The sequence below is a fragment of the Chrysoperla carnea genome, chromosome 5 (genome assembly GCF_905475395.1).
Source record: "Chrysoperla carnea chromosome 5, inChrCarn1.1, whole genome shotgun sequence".
NCBI lineage: Eukaryota > Metazoa > Arthropoda > Insecta > Neuroptera > Chrysopidae > Chrysoperla > Chrysoperla carnea.
In genome coordinates, this window is record NC_058341.1 from 26,954,851 (window position 1) to 26,978,587 (window position 23,737).

The following is a 23,737-nucleotide window of genomic DNA, read 5'->3' on the forward strand; positions in this document are numbered from 1 at the left end:
TTTACTCATTTTGCCTTGTAAATTGTAGATGCTTTCAATCAAACGTTGTCCCCCACAAGCTGTATTGCTTAGAATTAGCAATGCATTTAAAAAATATTCAAATTTGAGTATAGACCATGACACCACGTTTTAAAAAAAAAATGAATACATACTTGAAACTTCGTGAGTGTCTTCTTTTTGACGAGTCTACCACACTTTCCTCTACGATATTTTTTCGAAAAGGCTGCTTTTTTCAAATGAGCATGATGGCGTCATATTTGAGTTTTCGTTTTGAAAAAACGCAGCTGGGAATTTGTCGGTCACTATGATTACTTGATAACATTAATAATTATTAAACAATTCAGTAAAAGTTAATCATGTACGTATTCAAAAATAAAAATACTTAACTACGGCAAGTTCGAGGTTGTATCACCAAGCTCATCGGTGCAGTATTTTTCTCGGACAAAATATTTTATTGTTTAATATTTATTAATGTTATCAAGTGGTCACAGTGTCCAATAAATTTCCTGGTGCGTTTTTTTCAGAACAATAACTCAAATATGTCGTCATCATGCACATTTGAAAACGTAGCCTTTTCGAAAAAAATCGTAGAGAAAAGTTTGGTAGGCTCGTCAAAAAAATCCACTCACGAAGTTTCAAGTATGTATTTATCATTTAAAAAATAAACCGTGGTGTCCCACGGTCTACTTGTATTGATTATGATTGACTAAAAAATAGTTGATTGATCGAGTGTCAGGATTCCTCCCAAAAAGATTTAAGGGCAATGCAACTTCGATATTAAGACAATTGTTTATTGCAGAAAATCATCCAAAGAAATGCTATTATATACCTTTTACTTTATGTATTTTGCATACTAATTAATTGTTTTTATTTTGTAGATGTCTATGTGCTCGGCATCATTACGTGAATTGTCAAACCCAGGTGCTAGTGGTTCTATTTTTTATTTAACGGATGATGATGAATTTATTATAAAAACTGTACAACATAAGGAAGGTGAATTTTTACAAAAATTGTTACCAGGGTAAGCAATCATTTTCATAACAATACTCAATTAGTACAATTGACTAACTTTTAAGGCTATACGAACGTTGATTTTAAATTTAGCAGTTCATTATGTTAAATAAATAGATCGTCAACTGATCAATATTCCTTAACATTGTTCGTACATGTAGTCTAGTCACAACAGAAATTTCTTCGTAGTTCTAACAGAGATGTTGAAAATAAATTCTTATAATATGATTTTAATTTCAGATATTATATGAATTTAAATCAAAATCCAAGAACGTTATTGCCTAAATTTTTCGGCCTCTACTGTTATCAATGTAATAGTAAAAATGTTCGACTTGTTGCTATGAATAATTTATTACCGAGTTCAATTAAAATGCATATGAAATATGATCTTAAAGGCAGTACGTATAAACGAAAAGTAAGTATTATTTTTTTTATTAAAATCTATTTTAACCATTGCCATTTCTCAGCAAAAGTCATTTTGGAAAATGGGCTTAAGATCTTTCGAAACTTATCTGAGTTATCGATCATTAACCCAAAATGATGAAAAACATTAAACTTTTTAAATGCAATAGGTAGCTAATCCATGCTCCTGAATAAAAATATCGAATATCAAAACAAAAGTTCGTATATTCAATCATGAAGTTAAAATCCGCTAAATATACAAAAAAATCATACTATCGATTGAAGGACGATTACACTTTAGCCAGATAGCTTTAATAGAAAGCTTTCGAGGTTAATTGGATTTTCCAATATGATCGTGCGGCGTTTAAGTTAATTATTAAAATATATAAATGTTTAATAATAAACATTTTATTTTTGTAGGCGAATAAATCAGAAAGACAAAAATCATCACCAACCTATAAAGATTTAGATTTTATGGAACATCATCCTGAAGGATTATTTTTAGAAGCGGATACTTATAGTGCATTAGTAAAGACAATACAAAGGGATTGTAGAGTATTAGAAAGTTTTAAAATTATGGATTACAGTTTATTAGTTGGTGTACATAATCTTGATCAAGCGCAAAAGGAGAAACAAGTAAGTACTGATATCAATTTACAAATTGGATCCCATATTATTTTTTAGCTCAATTAAAATGGTTTTGCCTTCTTCATTGTGGTCATAATTATTGTGTAGAATCCTCACCTACATCATTGATTTATTTATCACGGAAGTTTTAGATATGACCCTTTTCTTATAGATATTTTATTAAGGCTCAACCCTTTAGATATAAGGCTTTACTATTAACATTATTGGAAAAAGTTTATAAACTGTATGTTGTCATTTAAGAACAAAAAAGTCAAGTATTAGAGAATTTATAAACTGTATGTTGTCATTTAGGAACAAAAAAGTCAAGTATTAGAGAATCTCGGTGAAAGTGGAGAGTGCCCAGACGAATCATTACCACCTTTAGACAATGATAGTGCACCACATACTGTTACGTTTTTAATGTCTGAACGGACAGCCGAAAAAACGGATCGTTTAGCTGCTTCGTCATTATTAGATAAAGTACGAGAGCGAGAGCGTGATGAAAGAATAGAGGCCATGGCAAACATGTTCCAGCAGCGGGATAGGTAAGAACAATTTATAATAATTATTTTTTATATTCATAACATTCCAAATTTATTTTTGTCTTTTTATTTATACAATTTGATAGTGAAATTATCAAAGATAATTTATGAAAACTCTAGTTGTTAGAAATAAAATTTAAATTCGCCAATGTAGTCATCATAAGTATGTAGCTAATCGTAATTGTTCTCCTGAGAAGCCTCACTAATTTGGTGACTGTTTCAATTACAAATAACATCCATAAAGGGAACATTCGCAAACTAATTCAACCATTGCCAATTCCCGAAAACTAATAAGACTCTTTTATTAATTTAATTAATACTTAAAGAGTAAAATATAATTAAAACTAAGTAGTGAACCTAACTTTACCGTTAATTAACTTTCAAATTTATTGAAATGCAATAACAAAGAAAAATCTTGGGATTATATGAATATAAAAAGTGAACTATAGACACATGCATTACACTATATACAATAAATAATATTTTAAATGTTAGAGAACGTAGCGGAGTGCGTGAAAAAGACAATGCAATAGCATTAAATCGTAGTAGATCTATAAATCGACAACGACTTGTCGCACATTCCACTGCCATGGAAAGTATACAAGCTGAAAGTGAACCAATTGATGAAGAGGAAGATGTTCCGTGAGTATAATAATAATCGGATTAAATTTATCTAATTCGATTAGTATTTTTTCTAAATACCCTCGTGTAATGTATTTACTAGGATTATTTTTATTGAACAATTTGTTTCATTTTAAATATAGACCTGGTGGTATTCCAGCACGAAGTGCAAGAGGTGAAAGACTGTTACTATTTGTGGGTATCATTGACATCCTGCAGAGCTACCGACTTAAGAAAAAATTAGAGCACACATGGAAATCTATGATACATGACGGTGTAAGTAACATTTTGATCTTTTTCTCAAATAACTGTAAATATTTTGTAAATTGAAGAACCTGGAGGTTTTATAAATTTATTCCATTGCTTTCACTATCTTTCTACAAATTTATTAAATAAACTGGATCAGTAAGTAGCAAAAAAAATTTAAAGGAACAACATTTTTTATTTTTAATCAAATATTATTCACATATAGTTTCAGTGTCTAGGGAAGTTTTGGCAAATGTCTAATATTCATCTGTAACTTCGTTGGCTCCACTATGATGAGTTTAAAGTATTTGTTTGGTTGAGAAAATTCTCCAAAACGCACGGCGTTTTCTAATTTAAGGACGACAAGCAATATTAATGGTTTTATTCTAAAGACCAAAATTCTACTTTATTCTAAATTATTGTTCTTTATGAATTTAGAACCTATTATATACTTTTCTATGATAAGATACATATAATGTATAAGGGAGCTAAAACTTAAGATAGAGAAACCTCTGTCATGAAAAAAGCGAATGCGTTTTTAGTTATGCTGAATACACTTATACTTCAAAATTGCAAATATTTAAGTTGTCGGTATATTTTCAAGATTTTCAATCTTTCCCGAATAAAATATGTTTCAAGCTTGTCAAAATGAAGTCATAAATGAATTTTCAGTCGGATATTAGTAGAGTATTTTCAAAACTTCTTTGGACAGAAATACAATTGAAGCAAAATTTTCATTATCTTTATATCTAAAGGTTTAAAATGAACGGAAAGATTCCGTTAGATAAAAATTTATTAAATAATGTACGTAATGCAAATAGCTTATTTTACAAAATAATATGAGCATAACAATTGGTTCAGCCCTTCTTGATTTATGCGAACAAGCAACAAGCAAACAAATTCACAAATTTTTCCTCTTTATAATATTAGTTTGGTTTTAAGAAAAACATAATTCGTTATTGAATCAAATTTTTAATTTTATAGGATACTGTATCAGTGCATAGACCTGGTTTTTATGCACAAAGATTTCAAGCTTTCATGGCGAAAACAGTATTTAAGAAAATACCATCCCGTAAGTATATTTTTGTTCAATATATAAAATACATAATTTAAAAAGAAAAATGGAAAAACAAGTAATCAAATTTTGGAATATATTAACTATTCTGATCTGGTTTAGGTATTTTTCTAAATATAAATTCAACAACATTTTTCTAGGCAAATACTGGATTCTTTTTTTATCTTTAATTTCTGAACAAAATATAATATTGATGTTTCTTTATTTGGAACAAGTGATTTAAATCTGGTTCTTACAAAATATTTGTCAACAGGTTTTACAATTTATACAATAAAGTAAAAAAAAATATTTTAATAAGAGGTTAGAAGGTTAATAAAAGTTCCTGAAAGGAAACTTTTTATATTTTTAGATCCTACAAATAACTTATTGACAAACACTATCGATGGAAACTAGTTTTTCGATCACAAATGAAGGATCAAACATAATAAAATGTGTGATCGTTGGATATGAAATTCTCCTCAGGTGAATATTTTATCAGAAAATATTTGCCGAAAGCTTGTATTATGGCTATTTTTAAACTTACACGTCTGATTTTTTTCGAAAACTAGTTTCCGGATATGGTTGCCTTTGAAATTGTTTTCGAATAAACCAGAAACGCTTTCCATATGGTATGCGTAGGTTCGTTCACATTCCAAATATCTTTTGTAATAAGCAGATTTCAAATCACACAGTGTTTTTATTTTCTTAATTGTCTTAAACTACATGTCTAGTAGGTGTCTACATGTTTCAACGTTTGACTAACTCATTACGATTCAGGGGTTAGTAACACACTCTCGCACACAAGTTATTTCTTTATTTTATTTACTTTTATTAATATTTTATGTATAAAAAAATCTTTTATTTATCTTTTTCGGTTTGTTTCAAATTTTTCATTTATTTAATGAAATTAAAGAAAACCACTTATTATTTCGTATGCGATGATCTCAAATCTATTTTGTTCAAAGGAGGACTGATTCTTAATATTCGGCTCTAAATCGTTTTGATCTCATATCATTTACTAGATATCGTTATGTCAAAGGTTATTAAGATAACAGGTTTAAATTTATATAATTAACTTTGACACCACAGTTATCTCTATCTGCCAAAAGCTGTTTAGTCTCATTCTCTTCAGTAGTTGCAATACTGCTTTTATAAGGTTCAGTGTGCCATAACTAATCTAATCATTATATATTATAGTTATGATTATATCATATATAATCATAACTAATCTTATCATTATACTAATCAATTTCAAAATTTAACGAGTATCTTCCTACTTAATATCTATCATCTACACTGAGCCAATCAAACAAACTAGGAACTATAACTTACGTTTTCAGACAAGAATGATCTTTTGAAAAAGAGGCCACAAATTAACGATAAGTAACACCTTTGTCTACATTATACATGAAATACGTATTAAGTAATAATACAGAATATGCCATGTGTCTAGTATTTTTACACAAAATAAAATAGTATTACATCGCTATTTTTAAAGCTTGAACAATAGGGAAGTCGTCGTAAACTAATTACAGAATATCATTCCCGGGCTATGCATCAGAAGACAACACTATTGAAATCGGAATAAATTTTACAATGAATATTGAGCGCTGATATAAGGCTAATATAAATTGAGGCGGAAGAGAAAACGACAATCTACCTCCTCCATAACTATAGTGCTCTTGCTTTAACACGCCTGACACGTTTGTGTCAGTCATTCTTTGACGACATTTCCGAATTGATATCCGACGACTTAATTATTATCTGCTTTTATTAAAGGCTCCAAATGGTTCAAAAGATAATGATTTCTTGTGAGATGATGCCTTCTTTTAATATCAAATGGGCCTTATGGTCTGAATATAATCCTACTCGGACAACATCGTATCCTAACCTAAACTTTATATTAACAATCATTCATTTAAGATTTCAAATCTCGTATACGAAATAATAAACATTTCCCTTATAATTAATTAAAGAGGCTGCCTAAACTTATTGTTAGTACAAATCCTAAAATTACAGCAGTTAAGTGCTTATATTTAAATTATGTAGGATTTGTTTTGAATAAAATATCGATCAAATTTGTAGAATTATCCCATCTTGTAGGAAGTATTTTTATTTTTTATGCTTTTCTTATTATTTATCATTTTCTTAAAAAAAATACAAATTTGATTAATTTAAAAAATATAATTTGATCAAAATCCATCTTGCTCTTTGAATACTATTCTATTTTTCAAATTATGCTATTATTTTGTATTTCTTATTTATTTTTAATTATTTTATTTATTTAATTTTCATATAATTTATACAATTACACACATACACAATAATTCGTGGTAGTTAATAATCAATTTCTTGTGCTAGACAATTCAATGTCCTATTGCTCAGATACATTTTATCAATGTTTATACAAAACTAAAAACAAATGAAAACATTGTTTATTGCTTTTAATATATATTATTGTCGTATTAATTTTTTATATTTTTAAATTATAATCTTGCAAAAATTTTGATAACAGTTTTATTAAATTATTTTCAAGTTTTTTTCAATTTGATTTTGAAAAAAGTTCTCAAATATCACATGACACTCGAATATATTCATGTGTCAGATAAATCAAAAAACATATCTGCGATCAATATTGATTTTTGATTAAGTTATCGGTCTCCTGAAAAAATATAAATTTCAATTCGAAAAGTAATATTTAAAAAAAAAATCTTTCGCTGCCATAAGAGAGCGTTTCCTTTTGCTAGGCCATCTCTGAAATGTTGATCCTTATTCAGATCTTTTAGGCCTTACATAAACTTTTTTTTAAAGGTTTGCAGGGGGTTGGAGGTATTGTTACATTTGGTGGGTTGTACGATTGTAACATTCATTTGGAAATTTAAAATCAAAATTCCATGAAACCTTAAAGCATAGCTAATTACTTCTCAACCGTAATCAATTAACGGCTCTGGTTTACTCAATCAGCCACTGGCGAAATTGAAAATTACAACCGTCACTATCAGGATGTATTTGATTTTTGTAATATACATTAATTTTAATCAAGTAACGGTATACCAGAGACCAACTACCAATCACAAGTAATTGACTTAAATGGACAAGAAAAACGAAACACTTCACCTATATTACCTGTCAATCGCTTACGTTTTAACATAAATCAATAAAAATTTCACATGCATGATGGGAATTTGATAAAATTATACCAAACACGTGGAAAAGTCCTTGAAAAACTTTGAAAATAATTTATAAGATATTTATTCTTTTTTTTCTACTGTTTAATGTATGTCAAAAAGTCAAAATAAAATAAATGTATACGTTGATTGCTCAAAATTTGGAATGTTCTGATCAATTTGACTGTAATTAATTTTATCCTTAATGGAATAATTTGATGTATTTTTTTTCAAAACTATTTTCTAGCTGTAATTACATATCCCAAAATTAAAAGAAATTGTTTTACATTTCAAATATAATTTTTCCACAGACTCTACAAAAAGAGTTTGATTTTGTCTGTAATTTTCCAAGCGACATATTTGAAATGAAAAACATTTTCTTCATTATAAGTGTAATTGTATAAGATGTTTATTTTCCCTAACAAAAAATTACGTGATTCTCTGATATTTGCTGATGTGGGGTATCTGTGTGTTAACAATGCCTGGCCTCCCGTAGTGGATCTGCCTGAGATAAAGGGCAATCATCGCAAGTTTCGCACCCTCGTTACCAGCTACATAGGTAATCTATCTACACTTAAAAACAAACCGCACTCTACTAACTAATTTAAGTGTTTTCTGTAATGCACTCTTTATCTATTTCTTAGCTATTCTCTTCGTGTGTTTTATCTTTCTTCTAATAATACTAAAGCATCTAAATTTTGTATATATGTCCTTTTTTTTCATTTCTTATAAAAAAACTATGTATAGTACAGTTATTCAATTTTTTCTGTATTTCAACTAATAATTAACCATTGTTATATATGTGTTATATTTTTATCTGCAAAGCTATTGTTCCTGAAAATCTTCTTTCGTATTAAAGTTGATTTATTTCTAGGAGAATAATTTCAATAATATATATTCAAGACCTTTACAAAAGTTTGATGAAACTGTCAATTTCGAGAAAAATAGCCTTATGTCCTACTGTCAAAAAAGTATCGGGAATTATTCTATTAAAAACATAATAATGGTCCAAAATTTGATGAATACGATATTTGAATGAAATTTTTTAGTTGTATTTCAGTTGATTAGTTTTCCGATCAATTCTGAATTCATTTTAAAAACAAATGTTGATTTTGGCACTTTTTTGACTTAACTTCTAAAAATTGCGTTGAAGCTGTGTTTTTTCTTATCGAAACCATAGTACGAAACAAGTTTTGTAAATTTAATAATTTATTTGATAGAAATTTGTATTGCTTTATGCAGATCATTTTCTATATCTTTCTCCGTTTATATTTATATATAAAGTTTTACTACAGTAACAAATAAGAGTGGAACAAATGTAGTTTCGCTTTTTTAATTTTATCAAAATTTCAAAAAATGTTCGTTCTTGTAATGTCTTGACGATTTCTTAAAAGACGAAATTTAAAACTATACATAGGTTTTTCATATTTTTCCTTCAATGTATAAATGTGTTGACGCTTTTAATTTAAAATTAATTCAATTGTTTGTCTAAATCAATTTTTTTTATTATTTGATTTTGAATAGTTTATAAAAATATGATTTTGTAGTTTATTTTTTATGTCTAGAAATTTCTTTAATTAATTTTTTGTTTTTATTAAAAATTATTTGAAAAAATTCGTAGAAAAAAATCAATGTTTAATTTTAAAATTTAAAATAACTTTACAGCATAAAATGGAATAACTAATTTAAAGTGTGTTTCCCAACGCTTTACTAAAAAAAATATAATAAAACACTTTTTTACTTTAACAAAAAAAATCTAATTACTGATACTTTCATTTACAGCTTTGAAACATTCCCCATCAAAACGTAAATCGTTATCACGACCATTGCGCCAAGAAAATGATATTGATAGTGGTACGTACAATTTGTAATTTAATGATATTTCTTCAAATTATTCTACAGTAAATATTTTAGATAATTATAACGAGACCTAGTATGAAAATGAATCATGTTTAAATTTACTAAGATCGTGGTGTATTTTAAGTTTAATATTACTACTTTAACCTTTCTAGGTATAAATAAAAACCAATTCTTGGTCTATAAATTAAAATAAATTTTAATTTTCAATCACGCTCAGTATGCCCAGTTAAAGGCTTGATTTTAAACTCAAAAATCAAGGGATGATTTTAAATAAAACACTTATCAGGAAACATTAAATTGAATTTTTTAAAGTGTGCAATTTTATGAAGCAGTTTATTTATTACATAATCATAATCTTAAGTCAATTTAATTGAGATTCATTTTTCATTTAAGATACACTGGAGGGTTTGTTAGTTTACTATTAATTAAAATAATGTCTATAGGAAATAAATTTTCTCAATACACTGCATTCATTCCGCTAACAGCATTTCAATTATTTAATTGCCTTTTGCTTTAATCTCATTTTCATATTTTCAATAATAGTGCAAGTAAAGAAGTTCTAAAAAATCAACGGGTGCACAAAAAATGTGATCAAATTCAGTTTTGAATCAAAATGATTCATTTTATCTTAAAAATTATGATCAGATACTTTTTTCGATTAAAACTTGAGACCGTAACTAAAACGCGGCGCGTTTAAAATGACCAAATGAAACATTTAAACAAAAACTGAATTTTGAATGAAACCCTAAATGAGGTGGTTTTTTTTAACTGGTGCATAAATATAATTCGACTCAAAATTTCCCCAAACACACACACACACACAGTTTTTAAATCATATTCAAAATAAATTTTTTTGGGTGACGGTGTTTTTTTGTACTATATAAATATGTTTCACGCTGCAGGGCAAGCATCATGCTCCACGCATCAAGCTAATGGAAGTAAATCGGGTGAGTCATTGCACCAAAAAATAATGCTATTAACAAGTCAGGCTCACTATCATATTGACTCACCACTGTTCAATCACAGTAGTAGTCACGTGATTAGACGCCTTAAATGTTTTTTGATATCACTGTTAACACTTTGTTCGTGTACTTATTTTTTAAATAAACATGATATTAGATGACAAGAATATTATTCGGTCGAATATCGATCGCACAAATAAATGTGCCATTGTAAAAATTGACGTGCTTCGTGTATCAGAAGGATTCGCAATTTTTAAAAATAGGACATTTTTATTTTTAGTATTTGGTTCAAAATGAAGCTTATATGTGCCTTTCTATCAACTTGTATAAAATTCAATCAGAGGTGAATCGTCTCTTTCGTAGGCAGACCGTTTACGAATAAATATTTTTAAAATTCATTTTATTTTAAAAAAAAATTGTAAAAAACCATTTTATCAAACCAATAAATATATGTTTGTAAAGATTTCAGAAAAATCCTCGTTAAACAATCTCAAAAATCTGAAATTCGAAAAAAATGGACTCGTTTTTCTCTTCAATCTTCATACGATATGCACCTACCTCTTTTCGTCGTCATTTTATTTTTAAACGGTATTATTTTGTCTTATTAAAAATTTGTTGAGCAATTTTTGACGAACAGTATACAGTGCAGTGCAGCTGAATAATTTTTAGATATTCTTGTCATTTGATTTTATTATTGTGATTTATCAGAAACATTTCACGTAAATTTTTATAATAATTAACATTTAGTCATTAATTAATAATTAAGGTAGTGTGATCACAGTAGCTATTAAAATATTATTGATGAGATTTTTAGTAGGACTAATAGCTCGTTTTGTAAGTTAACTAATAAAAAAAAAAAACTTATTGCAGTTTGATGGGTGTCAACATGTTTTGACATTAGATTGGATCTACTTTTCCGGGTCAATCTAAGAAAAAAACCTTTTTTATTTAAAACAATTTTTCGAAAATCGTTACTTTCCGAAAAATAAGTCATTTAATCGAAAGAAAATACGCTAGCTATAGAAAAATGCTTTAGCCAAAAGTTATCAAGGGCAATAGAGGACATTCGTCTGTGTTCATGACTTTGACCTGAAATTCTAGTTTCAAAAGACTCAACAGAATGACTTTTATTGTCCTTGATAATTTTTGTCTAAAAATTTTTCTAAAGCTAGTTTATTTTCTTTCGATTAAATGTAATAATGACATATTTTTAGTCGCATTTTCTCCGAAAGCTAATGATTTTCGAAAAAATTTAATAAAAAATGTTCGTTTTTTATGAGATTAACTTGCTAATTTAAAGTGTTATTGTATCTTTTACTCTTTATGATCTAAAGTGACTATTAAAGCAATTCGGAGGACTGATCCAATCTGATTTTAGAACTGCATGATATCCTTCATCAAACTCTAGAAGTTATTTTTTGATTGGTTAAATACAAAACGAGCTAATAGTCATAATTTATTAAAATGGTCCACCCTATATTCATAAATAATTATTTTATCACGACCAAGAAATCGTCTAGTATTTTAAATAAGTGATCATACTGCCTTAATAAACCATTCTTATTTTTCAATGTATTAAAAAATGGGATTTTAAAAATTAGATGTAATTGTAAATGTAGAAAGGAAATCAATGTGATATCATGAAACAAATAAAAGAAAAAAATTCGTACAGCTTATAAAAATCACATTAACTCATATGCTTTCTCTTTGTTTTCATGCTGCTTTACGGCTTGGATCGGCCTTATACGTCGTATAATTTATATTCGATGTTTTAACATAAATGATACATAAAATAACACACTTCTGGCTGCATTAATATGTTCTGACTAATATAAAAAATGCCTAAAACCTCATCATTGCTTTATTTATACCTAATTTTATTTTCAAATATACAAAAAACCTTGGGATATTTATATTAGCTAAAGTAGGTAGCCCTACAGATCACTCTCAAGGTATTATAAGTCCATCATCGGTTCCAGTTTCAACTACCACCCCTGTATCAATAACACAGCCGATTAGTACTTCAACAACTCCACTAACATCTCCTCCAACAGGACATACACCCTCATATCCTGTCGTGTTGAAGGGCCGGCCTCCGTCCAGTGCAACATCCCCTCCTCATGACAGTAGTGGAAGTGGTGTAACAAAGGCCCGCGTGCCACCGCCAGTACCACCTCGAGGTTCTCCTAAAGTAAAACGCGGAAATGGTCCTTCCAGCTCTTCAACTGCCGCCACCAGTGGTTCGAAAGACGCTGGAAAAGGTACTATGCTCGCTACCACCAATTTGCCTACAAGCATGCACGATGAGTATGATGATGACCTTGAGAGTTTTATTTCTGATACTGATTACACCCCTGTGCATGATGTACAACTTTGTTCTAAGCATGATAATAGCTCACAACTTTATTTTCGTTCGCACGATGCTAAACTCCTTCCTACTATTAAAATAACCAATGTATATGACCATTATGACGCAACGCAAGATGGTGAAGACGAAACTATGGTTATCGATTTAGCGTTACCATCAAAATATGTTTTACCAGAAAATCAGCAACAACAATCGTCTTCTGGCGAAAGTAAAAAATTTCCTTACGATTATATTCAAAAGAAATCGCCAGAAATATCTCATAAATTTAAGACGATTAATTTGGTACCAATATCTGAAGTTCAACAAAATCGCTTGAAATCAAGTAATTCTCAAGAAGAAAATCTAGGTCGCTACGAAAAGTTTACAAAAGAAGCATCAAAACTTCTGCATTTGGATAAGTTATCATCGATCAAGCAATCTATAACATTTGAAGCAGCTAAAAAAAGTTTATTTGCATTTAAAAGCACAAAACCAATTACCGATGCTAATTCAAACGAAAAATCACCAAATCTTACCGAATTAAAAAAAGAGCGATCAATTAGTACAATTCAAGGTCGTATCGAAAGTTTTAAACGTGACAATGTTGTAACCAAATCATTTCGATCAAGTAAACGATACAATATAGAAACTGGTACAAAAACTGAAAATAAAAGTTTTCTTAAACCAAATATTAATTTTCATCGAAGATCACTAAATGAAAAAAATACAACTGGCGTAAATTTTAAAATTGTTTCAACAAAAAAAGATTTTAGCGAAATAATTAAATATGGACCAAAAGTCAAGAAATTACAATCGATATTTGATCGGAAAAACGACTCAGATAATGATTCATTTAAAACAAGGTCAGCCGTAAATATACGGCAGGGTAAGACAGAAAAGCAAATTATAAAATCAAGACAAAAATATGATAAAGAAAAACAAATGAGTGAAAAATTTGAAGGAGCTTATTTAAGGAATGTAATTGGTCCGCATGGTGTTCAAATTTACCCTGTGCCAAAATCAGATGAACAAGAATATAAAGGGAAGATTGAACTACACACACCAAATACAAGTTTTCCGGCATATGATGTGAATGATTACGTTTGATCGTTTGCGTTAATTTTTTTTATTTTGGTTATGTATATATTTTATAAATCACAAAATATGGCTTAATTAATCCTCTTTTCAAAAATATACACATACACACATCCCTTTCTAAACAAAACAATTGAACGACGTATGATTACCGTTTTACAACTAAATTGAATTCACAACTAATTTCATTGCTTTAATTTTTTAATGTATTTAACGTATTTGAATATTGCTAAACATGTGTGAACATCCTTTCCCCCCTAAATTTATTATAAGTAGTAAAAAAAGCTAGTTCCCAACAGACCTAAACAAACAATCATAATCCTCACACAGGCTTAGCACCATCGCCATCTTGTTCTACGCCTCCTCCCGCTTTTGAGGATGTGTTACGTCAACCCGATAGGATATTATTTGTTGAACCGCGCGCCCATTGTACTCCAAGTCCCGTGGCGACCAGTTCAGGTACACAAGATAGCAGTGTTGCAAGCAGCATCAGATCTAGTGGAAGCGGTTCAGGTCGTTCAGGTAGTTCGGGTAGTAGTCGACAGAGAGTTGGCTCAATGCATCATGTCAGTTCAACGATGATTAAAAGTAGCACATACAGAGAAGAAACTGTCAGGTATATTACTTATGCACTTATTTCAATTAAAAAAAAAAAACAAGCAAATGTTTCTTTTATTCCCAACCACCATTTTTTTGTAGAATTTATATTCTCATTATTCTTATTAATTATAAATATTTTTATTATTATTAATGAATGTTTCATTGTTTGCATGTTAAATTTGTTTAATTTAGCTGTTATGATGTACTTTTTGATTCTTTTAAATTATTTCTATTTACATTCTTGTATTTTCGAAAATGATATTCAAATCATTTAAAATTCAAAGAAAACCCGAAATTAAGTATAATGTGGTAAGAAGAAAGGAAATTATACCAGGGCTATGAATTAGAAAACTGTGAGGTTTCTATCGATAAAAAACCTTCACAAATATTGGCTACATCGTTTTACCTGGTAAAAACCGTCTCTAACTGGTAAAATGCTATCGGCGAAGTTCATACTTGTAATCTATCACCTCTAAGAGCGCTAGAACTTTCTACATTTTGGCGCATTTGACTATTTGATGAAAAAAAGGTCTAATATTAGTAAGACTTTTTCTTCCAAATATTTATTATAAATATTCAATATTATTCGTTACTATGGTTGACCTAAGAGGATGACTTTTCAATACTTTTCATAGGGTTGCCATGGTGCATTAGTAGGAAAAAAAGTTCTACTTTTTTTAGTCAAAGCGCCCTGGAACGTTAAAAATCGAAAATGTACTTTGTTCATGTCTTCCTAATATTACTGTAACTATTAGCTTTTCTTAAGATAATTAAATTCTTGCAGACAGTTTGTAACTTGCAAAGCTTGAAAGGAATGTCCCCTTAACCGAGCAACCATTACCATAGAGCAATTCCATAAAAAATATCATTTATCAAGTCTAGAATAATACTTGTTAATAATTTAAAAGAATCTACTTTATATTATTTTATAATTTTTATAGTTTCATATTAGAAATTAGGTTTAGTTTACTTTAATCAGATTTTAATTTATAAACAATTTCCCTCCTTCCTAAAAAAATATGACACAACCTTTTTATACCATTTTTTTAAATTTGATTAGACATATCAAGTTATTTGCTTGAGAGGGTATGATCGTTTTCGGAATCATAGATGTGTATGTAATTTTGAAATGAAAAAAGTTTAATTTAACTGTAGATAACAATTGAAGACCTCCAATTTTCTAGGTCTGAGTTTTAGTACCAAGCTAATGATAGAAAAAACATTCATTTATCTAGCTATAGTATTTATAGCTTAGTTATGATGACAAGTTATTTGAGTTTTTTAAAGAATTCTAACTCAAAATTTTCTCAGAATATTAAAAACATTAATCTTATGTACAACTTAACGAATTTTATTTTAGAAATATGCTCTCTTAAGAAGAAGCAGTTTTTTTATTTTCTCTAAACCGTTTCTTATGAATAATTCACTTTATTATTTTATGTGCCCATTAAAATAACAATTTTTAGCCGAAAATGATCGTACCTCCTTAGATTATATATTTATGAATTGTGTTCTCTTATTTGTTTAGTGTTACGGATATACGACTCGAATCTAGATGTGAAAACAAATCATCATTGAGCGTTGAATCTGGTAGTTCTGGACGGGGTGGAACTCGCGGAGCGTGGACACCTCCACATTCTGTTGAAGGTTCTACCCCAACCTGGACGGAAGGTACACCATCGTTCACGGAAAGCAGCAGTAGTGGTGATATAGGTATGCATTTTTTTTAATTTTAGCAAATCTTTCAAATGCTTTTAAATTTTTAGTTTCGATCACCTTTTGTAAAGCTGCATACTTTTATGATAGAAAATTATTGTATTCGAGCCGAAAATCGAAATTTTTAAATATGTTTATGGTTTGAATTATCCACAACCTTTTTACACCATTTAAAAAAATGTATTCGTAAGTGATGAGATCGATTTGAAATTTGGATAGGTTGAGAGGCTCCATAAGACTTCAATGTCATTAGATTTTCCAAATTTCCAATTTTTATAAACTTATACCTTAAGAATTAATTGAATATTTGATTTTTACACCCAACCGTCTCGAGAAGAATACAATAATTTATTTAATATGAAATTTACAGGCTTGATCTCTTAAAGGTCATGCCCACCGCAGCTTGTTAGAAATAGCAAGCACACACAAAAACAATAAATATTTTTCGCAGGTTGTCCAACCACCCCGATACGAACAAGTCACGTATCTCGTGCAGGCTCAATGACTGGTGCTACAACTCAAGTGACTTCATCAAATGCTAGTACTGGTACACTAGATCGTGATTTATCACCGGCAATGAAACAAGCGGCTGAGGTGGAACACATAGCTATGTGTTTAGCATCGGAGATGGTGAGTTCAAGTATATCGACCACAACTGCTGCCGCTGTGCTATAAATTTTAAATATTGCTAAATATTTTTAACGATTTTTGCCTTTGTGGACATATTAATTATGACTATGTGAGAATTGGGTATTGTTTCCTTCTGTGGTGTTACTATTGCGTTATTTTACTAAATCATTTCGATGCCTTTATTATATGTTGCTTGAAGGGATTAAGGGTGCCATATTATGTGACAAATTTGCTAAGGGCATCTAAACGATTCATTCATACTGCTGAAATCAATTATATTTTTGACTATTTTTTTTTGTATATACGCAAAGTAAAACAAAAAAAAAACCTTACGACAAAATTTATATTTTAAAAATAAATTATTTATTTTGTTTTGGTAACCTAAAATTAAGTATTGATAAAGGCAAAATTAAATTTAAAAATTAAATTATTTGCTCAATTTTTAAAATGTAGTACATATATTTAAAATTTGAAATATTCTCAATCTAAAAGCAATTTCATTTTTATTTCGACCTTTGTTTCATATAGTTGATTGCAATGACGATATTTGATTAATTTAGGTTCTGAATTTTCTGATTTGTTTTTTATTAATATCGTATATGGATGTTGTGTAGACTTAAATATCTCTACAAATAGAACACGATCTACTACGGCAGGCAGCGATATATGCTCGCGTTGGATTGATGATATAGATATATTACTATTGGATTTTAACCCTAAGATGTCAGCGCCACGAGTATCAAAATGTAACCATTCTCGTTACAATCAGCTGATTATTTCAATGATTAAAGAGAGAGGAGATATATGCTTTACAATACATTTTAATGTACTATGCTATATTTGGCGTTCTGACAATAGTTCTTTTTTCTATCACTAGATAGAGTCTTTCTTAGCATTAAAATCCAATACATTATTAAAATATATTGCAACGGGTATTAATTATTACAAACTGCAGACAGGTTTGTTGCACAAAAACCTTTCACAATTTTAAGTTCACTTTTAATTAATTTTTTTATACCATTTTTCGTTCTCCGTGATTTTTTGTGAGATCGATTATGAAATATAGTAGACAACCAGCAGATCTAAGCTTTTTGGGTACCCGAGAAACGAAATATTTTTTGGGCTTACAGTGACGATATATAAGTTATAAAATAAAAATAGAAACACGTAACAACCAAAATAAAAAAGATATAAACAAATTCAGCGCCATATTAATATCGCTAATTTTTGGAACATCTTTTGTTTGTCTATGATACAACGTCCATAAAAAGACAAAATATTTTAACGAAACACCTTGATAGGACAATAAAATTAATAAATATTTCAGATTTTATTTATATGTGATTGTATGTACATTAATTAATTTAATAATTTTTTTAAAACGACTTAAAAACGTTAAATTATTCTTAGATATAATAATTACATTTGCAAATTATAATTTTTCACTCACAAAATTAATGTACATGTGTTTTTTGCATGGGTTGCATAATTGTAAATTGTTAATACACACACTTTGTTCACTCGTTATTTATTATTATAATTTATTATTATTATTAACAAAATGTATTAAGCATTTACGATTTTATATTACTTACTGTGTTATTACACTGCTATTTGAAAAAAGATTTTTTAATTAACTTTTTTAATATCACAATACACAACACACCACAAACACATAATCTGTAATAGGATGGTATTTTATGAGATGTGCAGAAAAACTTGTAGAATGATTTTCTCCTCTATCGTTTAATGGATATTAGCTACTTGATTATTTTTTTCGATCATTTTTTGTTTATTGGTGGAACAAACCATCTTTTAGACTGTCAGCTAGTGACAGAAAAAAATTATCAATTTTTTAAAGTCTGCCAATGATAGGGGACATATATTCAGCCACAAGCAACAGAAAAATGTGAAAATAAGGAAGAGGGAAACTTTTTACAGTCTACTACCATTCTCTTGAATAAGAGGCAGAATTCTTCAATGCTCTTAAAGTTTATTGGCAGACGATTTTCTTCTGTAGAAACTTCAACATAACAAAATTAGTTAGTTAAAACAATATTGTTGTTAAAGTTTGTACACGAGAAAACCACCTGTCAATAAATTTTTAGTGTATTGAACAGCCTTGTCTTTTATTCTAATGAACGACAGACTGTAAAAAGGTGTTCTCTTTGTTTTACAAACAATTGTTAATTTTTAAATATACATTAAATGTCCCCTAAAATTCCCAGACTGTAAAAAATTGATTATTTTTTTCTATCACTAGCTGACAGTCTAAACTGACAGTGTAATCATATTAAGAATTTTAATTGAGCTTTCAATTTGAGTTCCGTGAAGCTGATATTTCGAGAATTGTAAATCGAACCGATTTTTAACTTTCACCGTCGTCGTAGCATCAAATTAGTTCATAACAATTGGAGACAATAATCTTTTATCGGATAACCTAAGTTAATTTTGATTCAAAAATTACGAAAATCGATTTCATAACTCGACCATTACGAATTTGAAAATATTACGCTACTAGAAATATTCGTTAATATTTAAAGTAAATTTAATTTTCGTAATTCGATTCCAAAAATCATTCGTTAAATTTTATTCACTTCCTCTCAATATAACACCCTATATACAGAAGCTATTAGCACTTTTATATTTATTTTCTTGCGTATATTATTTTTGAGTTGCAATTTGAATATTCGAATTTATTTCTTTTTAATTTGAGTTTTCATAATGTTTTTTTCTCTCTCAAGTATTTTCTATCGTAAGATTTCTATCTCTTTTGTCCATTCACTTTAAAAAAAAAACAAAAGCTCATTTATGACAAGTTATCGAAAGCCAAATGGCATTGATATTACAAACGAACCCATTTCTATACAATGAATAATAATGAGAAAAAATATAAAATCATTTCTTCGATCGAATGCGGTGCGTGCGTGACTTATTTCTAGTGAAACTGTTAAAAATTAGGGTGACCCGACTCTTTCATTCATATTCTTATTTTGAGATTTATGTAATTTCACTGCGTTAAAACTTCTGAAGGTTTCAATATGAATTTTTTTTGAAAAGTTGATCCATAGGCTTGAAATAGCTCAGCGATGCAGGCGGGCAACACCTAGGAAAGTAGCTGTATATTCTCATTCAGTTTTGATATTTTTTAGGATAAATGAGTTTCACTCACGGATCTTATTTTCATTATATGTCTGTTGTTTTACTACAATTAATAATAGTAGTATATTATTCTAATTCAACCAATTTTCTTAATTTTATACAATTTTTTAAAATAATAATTCGATATTAATATTGAGCCTTTACTAACATATTTTTGAAAATTTCACGATAAATTATTGGCGAAAAAATCGTTGCTTTAATCTACTTTTTTATTAAATTATGCTTTTTTGAAAAGTTTTGATAATTTAATATTAACACTTTACATATTATTTAAATTTTTTTCTTATTTAAGGAAATGCAATAATGACAGTTAGGATTATTTTAAATCCTAGTTAATTATAATTTTTTTTTAATAAATATTAAATTTCTCTTATATTTCAAAATTTGCGTTACCTTGAATAAAAATTACGCTTCAAATTATAATTTTTTTTACTAAAATTATCACCTTTTTTTTTTACAAATTTCATTGTTGGGCTTCTGTGTTTTCCTCTCATATTGTTATAGTATTCTCTTTGGTTTTAATTGTTTTTGTAACTGTATGAACATTTAAGAACATAGCTGAGTTTTACCGAAAACAGCGCTAATGAATAGTAATCAGCCGGCAACCAGACAGTAATGGCGATCGCCATTTTGCTACGAAACGTTCGCGAGCACTGACTTCGGTCAAACACAACTAATATGTTTTGTAATTAGTCTGTATATCGTTAAACCATGGTTGAAGTAGAAAGTGACTTTGAAACATATATTTTTTCTTGCTATTGCGATTTAGTTCATCTACGATCTAAATATGTGCTAAAAATCTTTTTAGTATTCATCTTTAATAATCCGTTTCTTGGCACAAAAAATTCTGCCCTTTATTTTCATTGTAACCTTCTGCCGTAAATAAAATATTTATCAGATTTCGCTCAATTTAGGCGTAATAATTAAGGGCATAGGTCTCTAACTACAAATTTTTTTACTTTTTGACGAAATGTTAATGTAAACAAGTGAATTCTTGTTACACTAACCACTTCTTATGTGACCCTTACAAAATATGTTCTATAAAGCATCGTGTTATAAAAAACGTTCATATTGTTTAACGATATTTGAGCTTCTTATATAAATCACAAACGAAAAAAATAGGTTATTATAACCAATTTGATTTCCATCTTTAAAAATAATTAAAAAAATGAAAATTATGGAAAATATTTCTTGTCCAAAGTGACAATTTCATATTTTTATCCAAAATGGCAATCGTTGCAAGAATATCTCATCAAAGGCTAAAACTTTGCTTTAAGTTGTTGTTAAATTCTTTCACAATTAAAAAAAAAAATTGTTTCAAATTTATTTTCTATAAATACAGACTGTTTTAAAATACTGTTACAAAAAATCAATGAAATATTTTTCTCATATATGTCTTTCTCTTTCATCACACGCTTACAATTGGATTCTTAAAAAAATACAAAAATTAAAAAAATCATCTAAAATCAAAAATATCTACCTAAACTTGACAAAAAATTTCTACAGCAACATTTGAAGGATCGTGTCGATTCTGATTATGAATGATGAAGAATTGGTAACATCCCGGAGCTACCACTAATTATCATAATATATTGTATATAATATACAAAAATTTTCAGTGTAATAACACTGGACTCATTTTCAAAAAAATTGTAATAACACATTGATTTGTTTACCATGTTAACAGTGCTTATTGTTCTTTTGTTATGTAGGTCCGCTTAAATTCATAAATCACAAATTTTTAGGGACCAACTAAAAGTTTAGTAATGCAAAAATTAACATACTTGGTATTGTTTTATTTTGGAGAACGCGAGAGGATAAGCGAGAAAAACGATTTTCATATTTAATACACAAAAACAGAACTGATTTTGGTTTTAGTTGTACAAAACTTAAAACCTTACGTTTTCTTTGAAACGCCTTCAAAACTTTTTCAACGAACTTCTGAAAGAGAGTACTAAACCCACATTCGTAAAAAGTATATTGTGCGGAACTCTTGTGGATTGTCTATTATGCAGTGGAGTGGTAAAAGCACTCACATTATTATATCAAAACAATATACTATTATGCCAGAAAGTGTAATCAAAATCAGTTCTGCTCTCGAAAATTAAGGAAGAGATGATAATTTTTATGTTTCAAAATAAAGCTTTTAATGTGATAAATTAGATGTTGACTTCTTAACATTTAACGAAGAAAATCTCGCAATATTAGGCAAAACTATGTGTTCGTCCTTTTAACATCTCATATGTGGCATATTTTCGACCATTATGCTTTCGTGTGCAATTCTTGGGAACAAAAAATCGAATTACAATGTATACGTTAAAAATATACTCCAAAATAAAAGTCTCTATATAATTAGAAAAATTTTAATAAGTGAGCTCTTTTTAAACTGTTTTTTTATACAATAACAACAGTACTGTTAACACAGTAATTAAACAAAATTTAATCTTATTCAATTATTACATTTGGTTTATTTCTTTTTCAGCATTCCGTTAAGTTTGTACATTTTGAAAAACAAATTGTAAAATGATCATATAATTAGATAATCCTCTAGTTATTAAAATTTAATAAATCTATTACCAAAAATAATGGACTAAATATGTTTAAAAAAATAATTATTTAACTATAATTTTACAAAAATGGTCTTTAATTTAAAATACTTCATTTCAAAAAAACATAAACTTTTTTAAAATTTATTCTCAACAAACCTTTTACAGTTAATACCGACATAGTGTGTCGCTATACTGATGCAATCAAAGCGTATTAAAAAAAGGCAATTGTGCATTTTGTATTAATTTTTACTTTTATCGTGTGTAAGAGGTTGTTCAAAAGTATAAAACTATTCTCTTTGGAGTTGAAAAGGGTTGCAGTTTGGCTAGTATCTTGAAAAGAAGAGATCACTTTTCGATCAAAAATTTAGGGCCCATTTGACTATTCACGTTTAAGTTGTTCTTCCATCCTTCGAAGGATTTTATTTTATGAATTCGATGTACTTGAAACAGGTACCGCGAAATGGTAATTCTATACTTGAAAACAAAAAGTCAGGCTGAATTAATACTGGTAAATATGGCGGAGTTTTTCAATAAATTTGGTCACAATTGCTGCTTTTGATTCAATAACAAATTACGTTTTCATTACTTTTAAAAAATAAAACTTTACTTTGACAACAATACAGGAAAGAAATTGTTGATAATTTGGAATATTGTTAAAAATCCGATTTTTTAGACATGTCAATAAACAATAAATCTTCTTTTCAAGACAAAACTACAGTGTTCTCAACCCCGATAATTTATTTCCAAGATCTAAATATCACAAAAATAAAGTTGCTGCCTATCCAAAATGCACTATTTACAAATAAATTAAAATTTTCGGCAATAAAAATTTAATTTAAAAGTATGGCCTTTAAAATACATAAAAAATATCTGTGATATTTCAAATGATTGCGAAGTACTGAAACAAAGTGTTAATGAGTTCGATTTAAATAATCAACTATTGTATTTATTGTAAAAGGATAAATTTCATAATTTTTAACAAGAATTCTAATTTCCAATAGCAATAATTTTGTTTGAAAATGTTCCATAAATATTGTCGATATTTCAAACATAATCTAGTTTCTATCGTCACACTTAGATCCGTTCTACACTGTGATAAGCATATCGTTATTCATTTATTTTTAGTAACTAAAGAAAATGACCTAA

At 28.4% G+C, this 23,737-nt stretch overlaps 1 protein-coding gene across 7 annotated transcripts in view; it reads left to right on the plus strand.

Annotated features, from left to right (window-relative positions):
* Window positions 1–23,737, plus strand: part of LOC123301489 (phosphatidylinositol 4-phosphate 5-kinase type-1 alpha) — a 63,081-nt gene that overhangs the window by 32,811 nt on the left and 6,533 nt on the right. Inside the window, exons 5-18 of one of the 7 annotated variants that reach the window (XM_044884238.1) lie at window positions 879–1,021; window positions 1,252–1,426; window positions 1,834–2,049; window positions 2,353–2,585; window positions 3,078–3,224; window positions 3,347–3,479; window positions 4,434–4,521; window positions 8,167–8,229; window positions 9,453–9,524; window positions 10,433–10,477; window positions 12,472–12,753; window positions 14,265–14,550; window positions 16,063–16,247; window positions 16,702–16,880. In XM_044884238.1, the coding sequence (XP_044740173.1) occupies window positions 879–1,021; window positions 1,252–1,426; window positions 1,834–2,049; window positions 2,353–2,585; window positions 3,078–3,224; window positions 3,347–3,479; window positions 4,434–4,521; window positions 8,167–8,229; window positions 9,453–9,524; window positions 10,433–10,477; window positions 12,472–12,753; window positions 14,265–14,550; window positions 16,063–16,247; window positions 16,702–16,880 (2,247 nt within the window). The remainder of the gene's footprint in view (window positions 1–878; window positions 1,022–1,251; window positions 1,427–1,833; window positions 2,050–2,352; window positions 2,586–3,077; window positions 3,225–3,346; window positions 3,480–4,433; window positions 4,522–8,166; window positions 8,230–9,452; window positions 9,525–10,432; window positions 10,478–12,471; window positions 12,754–14,264; window positions 14,551–16,062; window positions 16,248–16,701; window positions 16,881–23,737) is intronic. The other 6 variants (XM_044884240.1, XM_044884241.1, XM_044884239.1 and 3 more) reach the window with 6 other exon arrangements.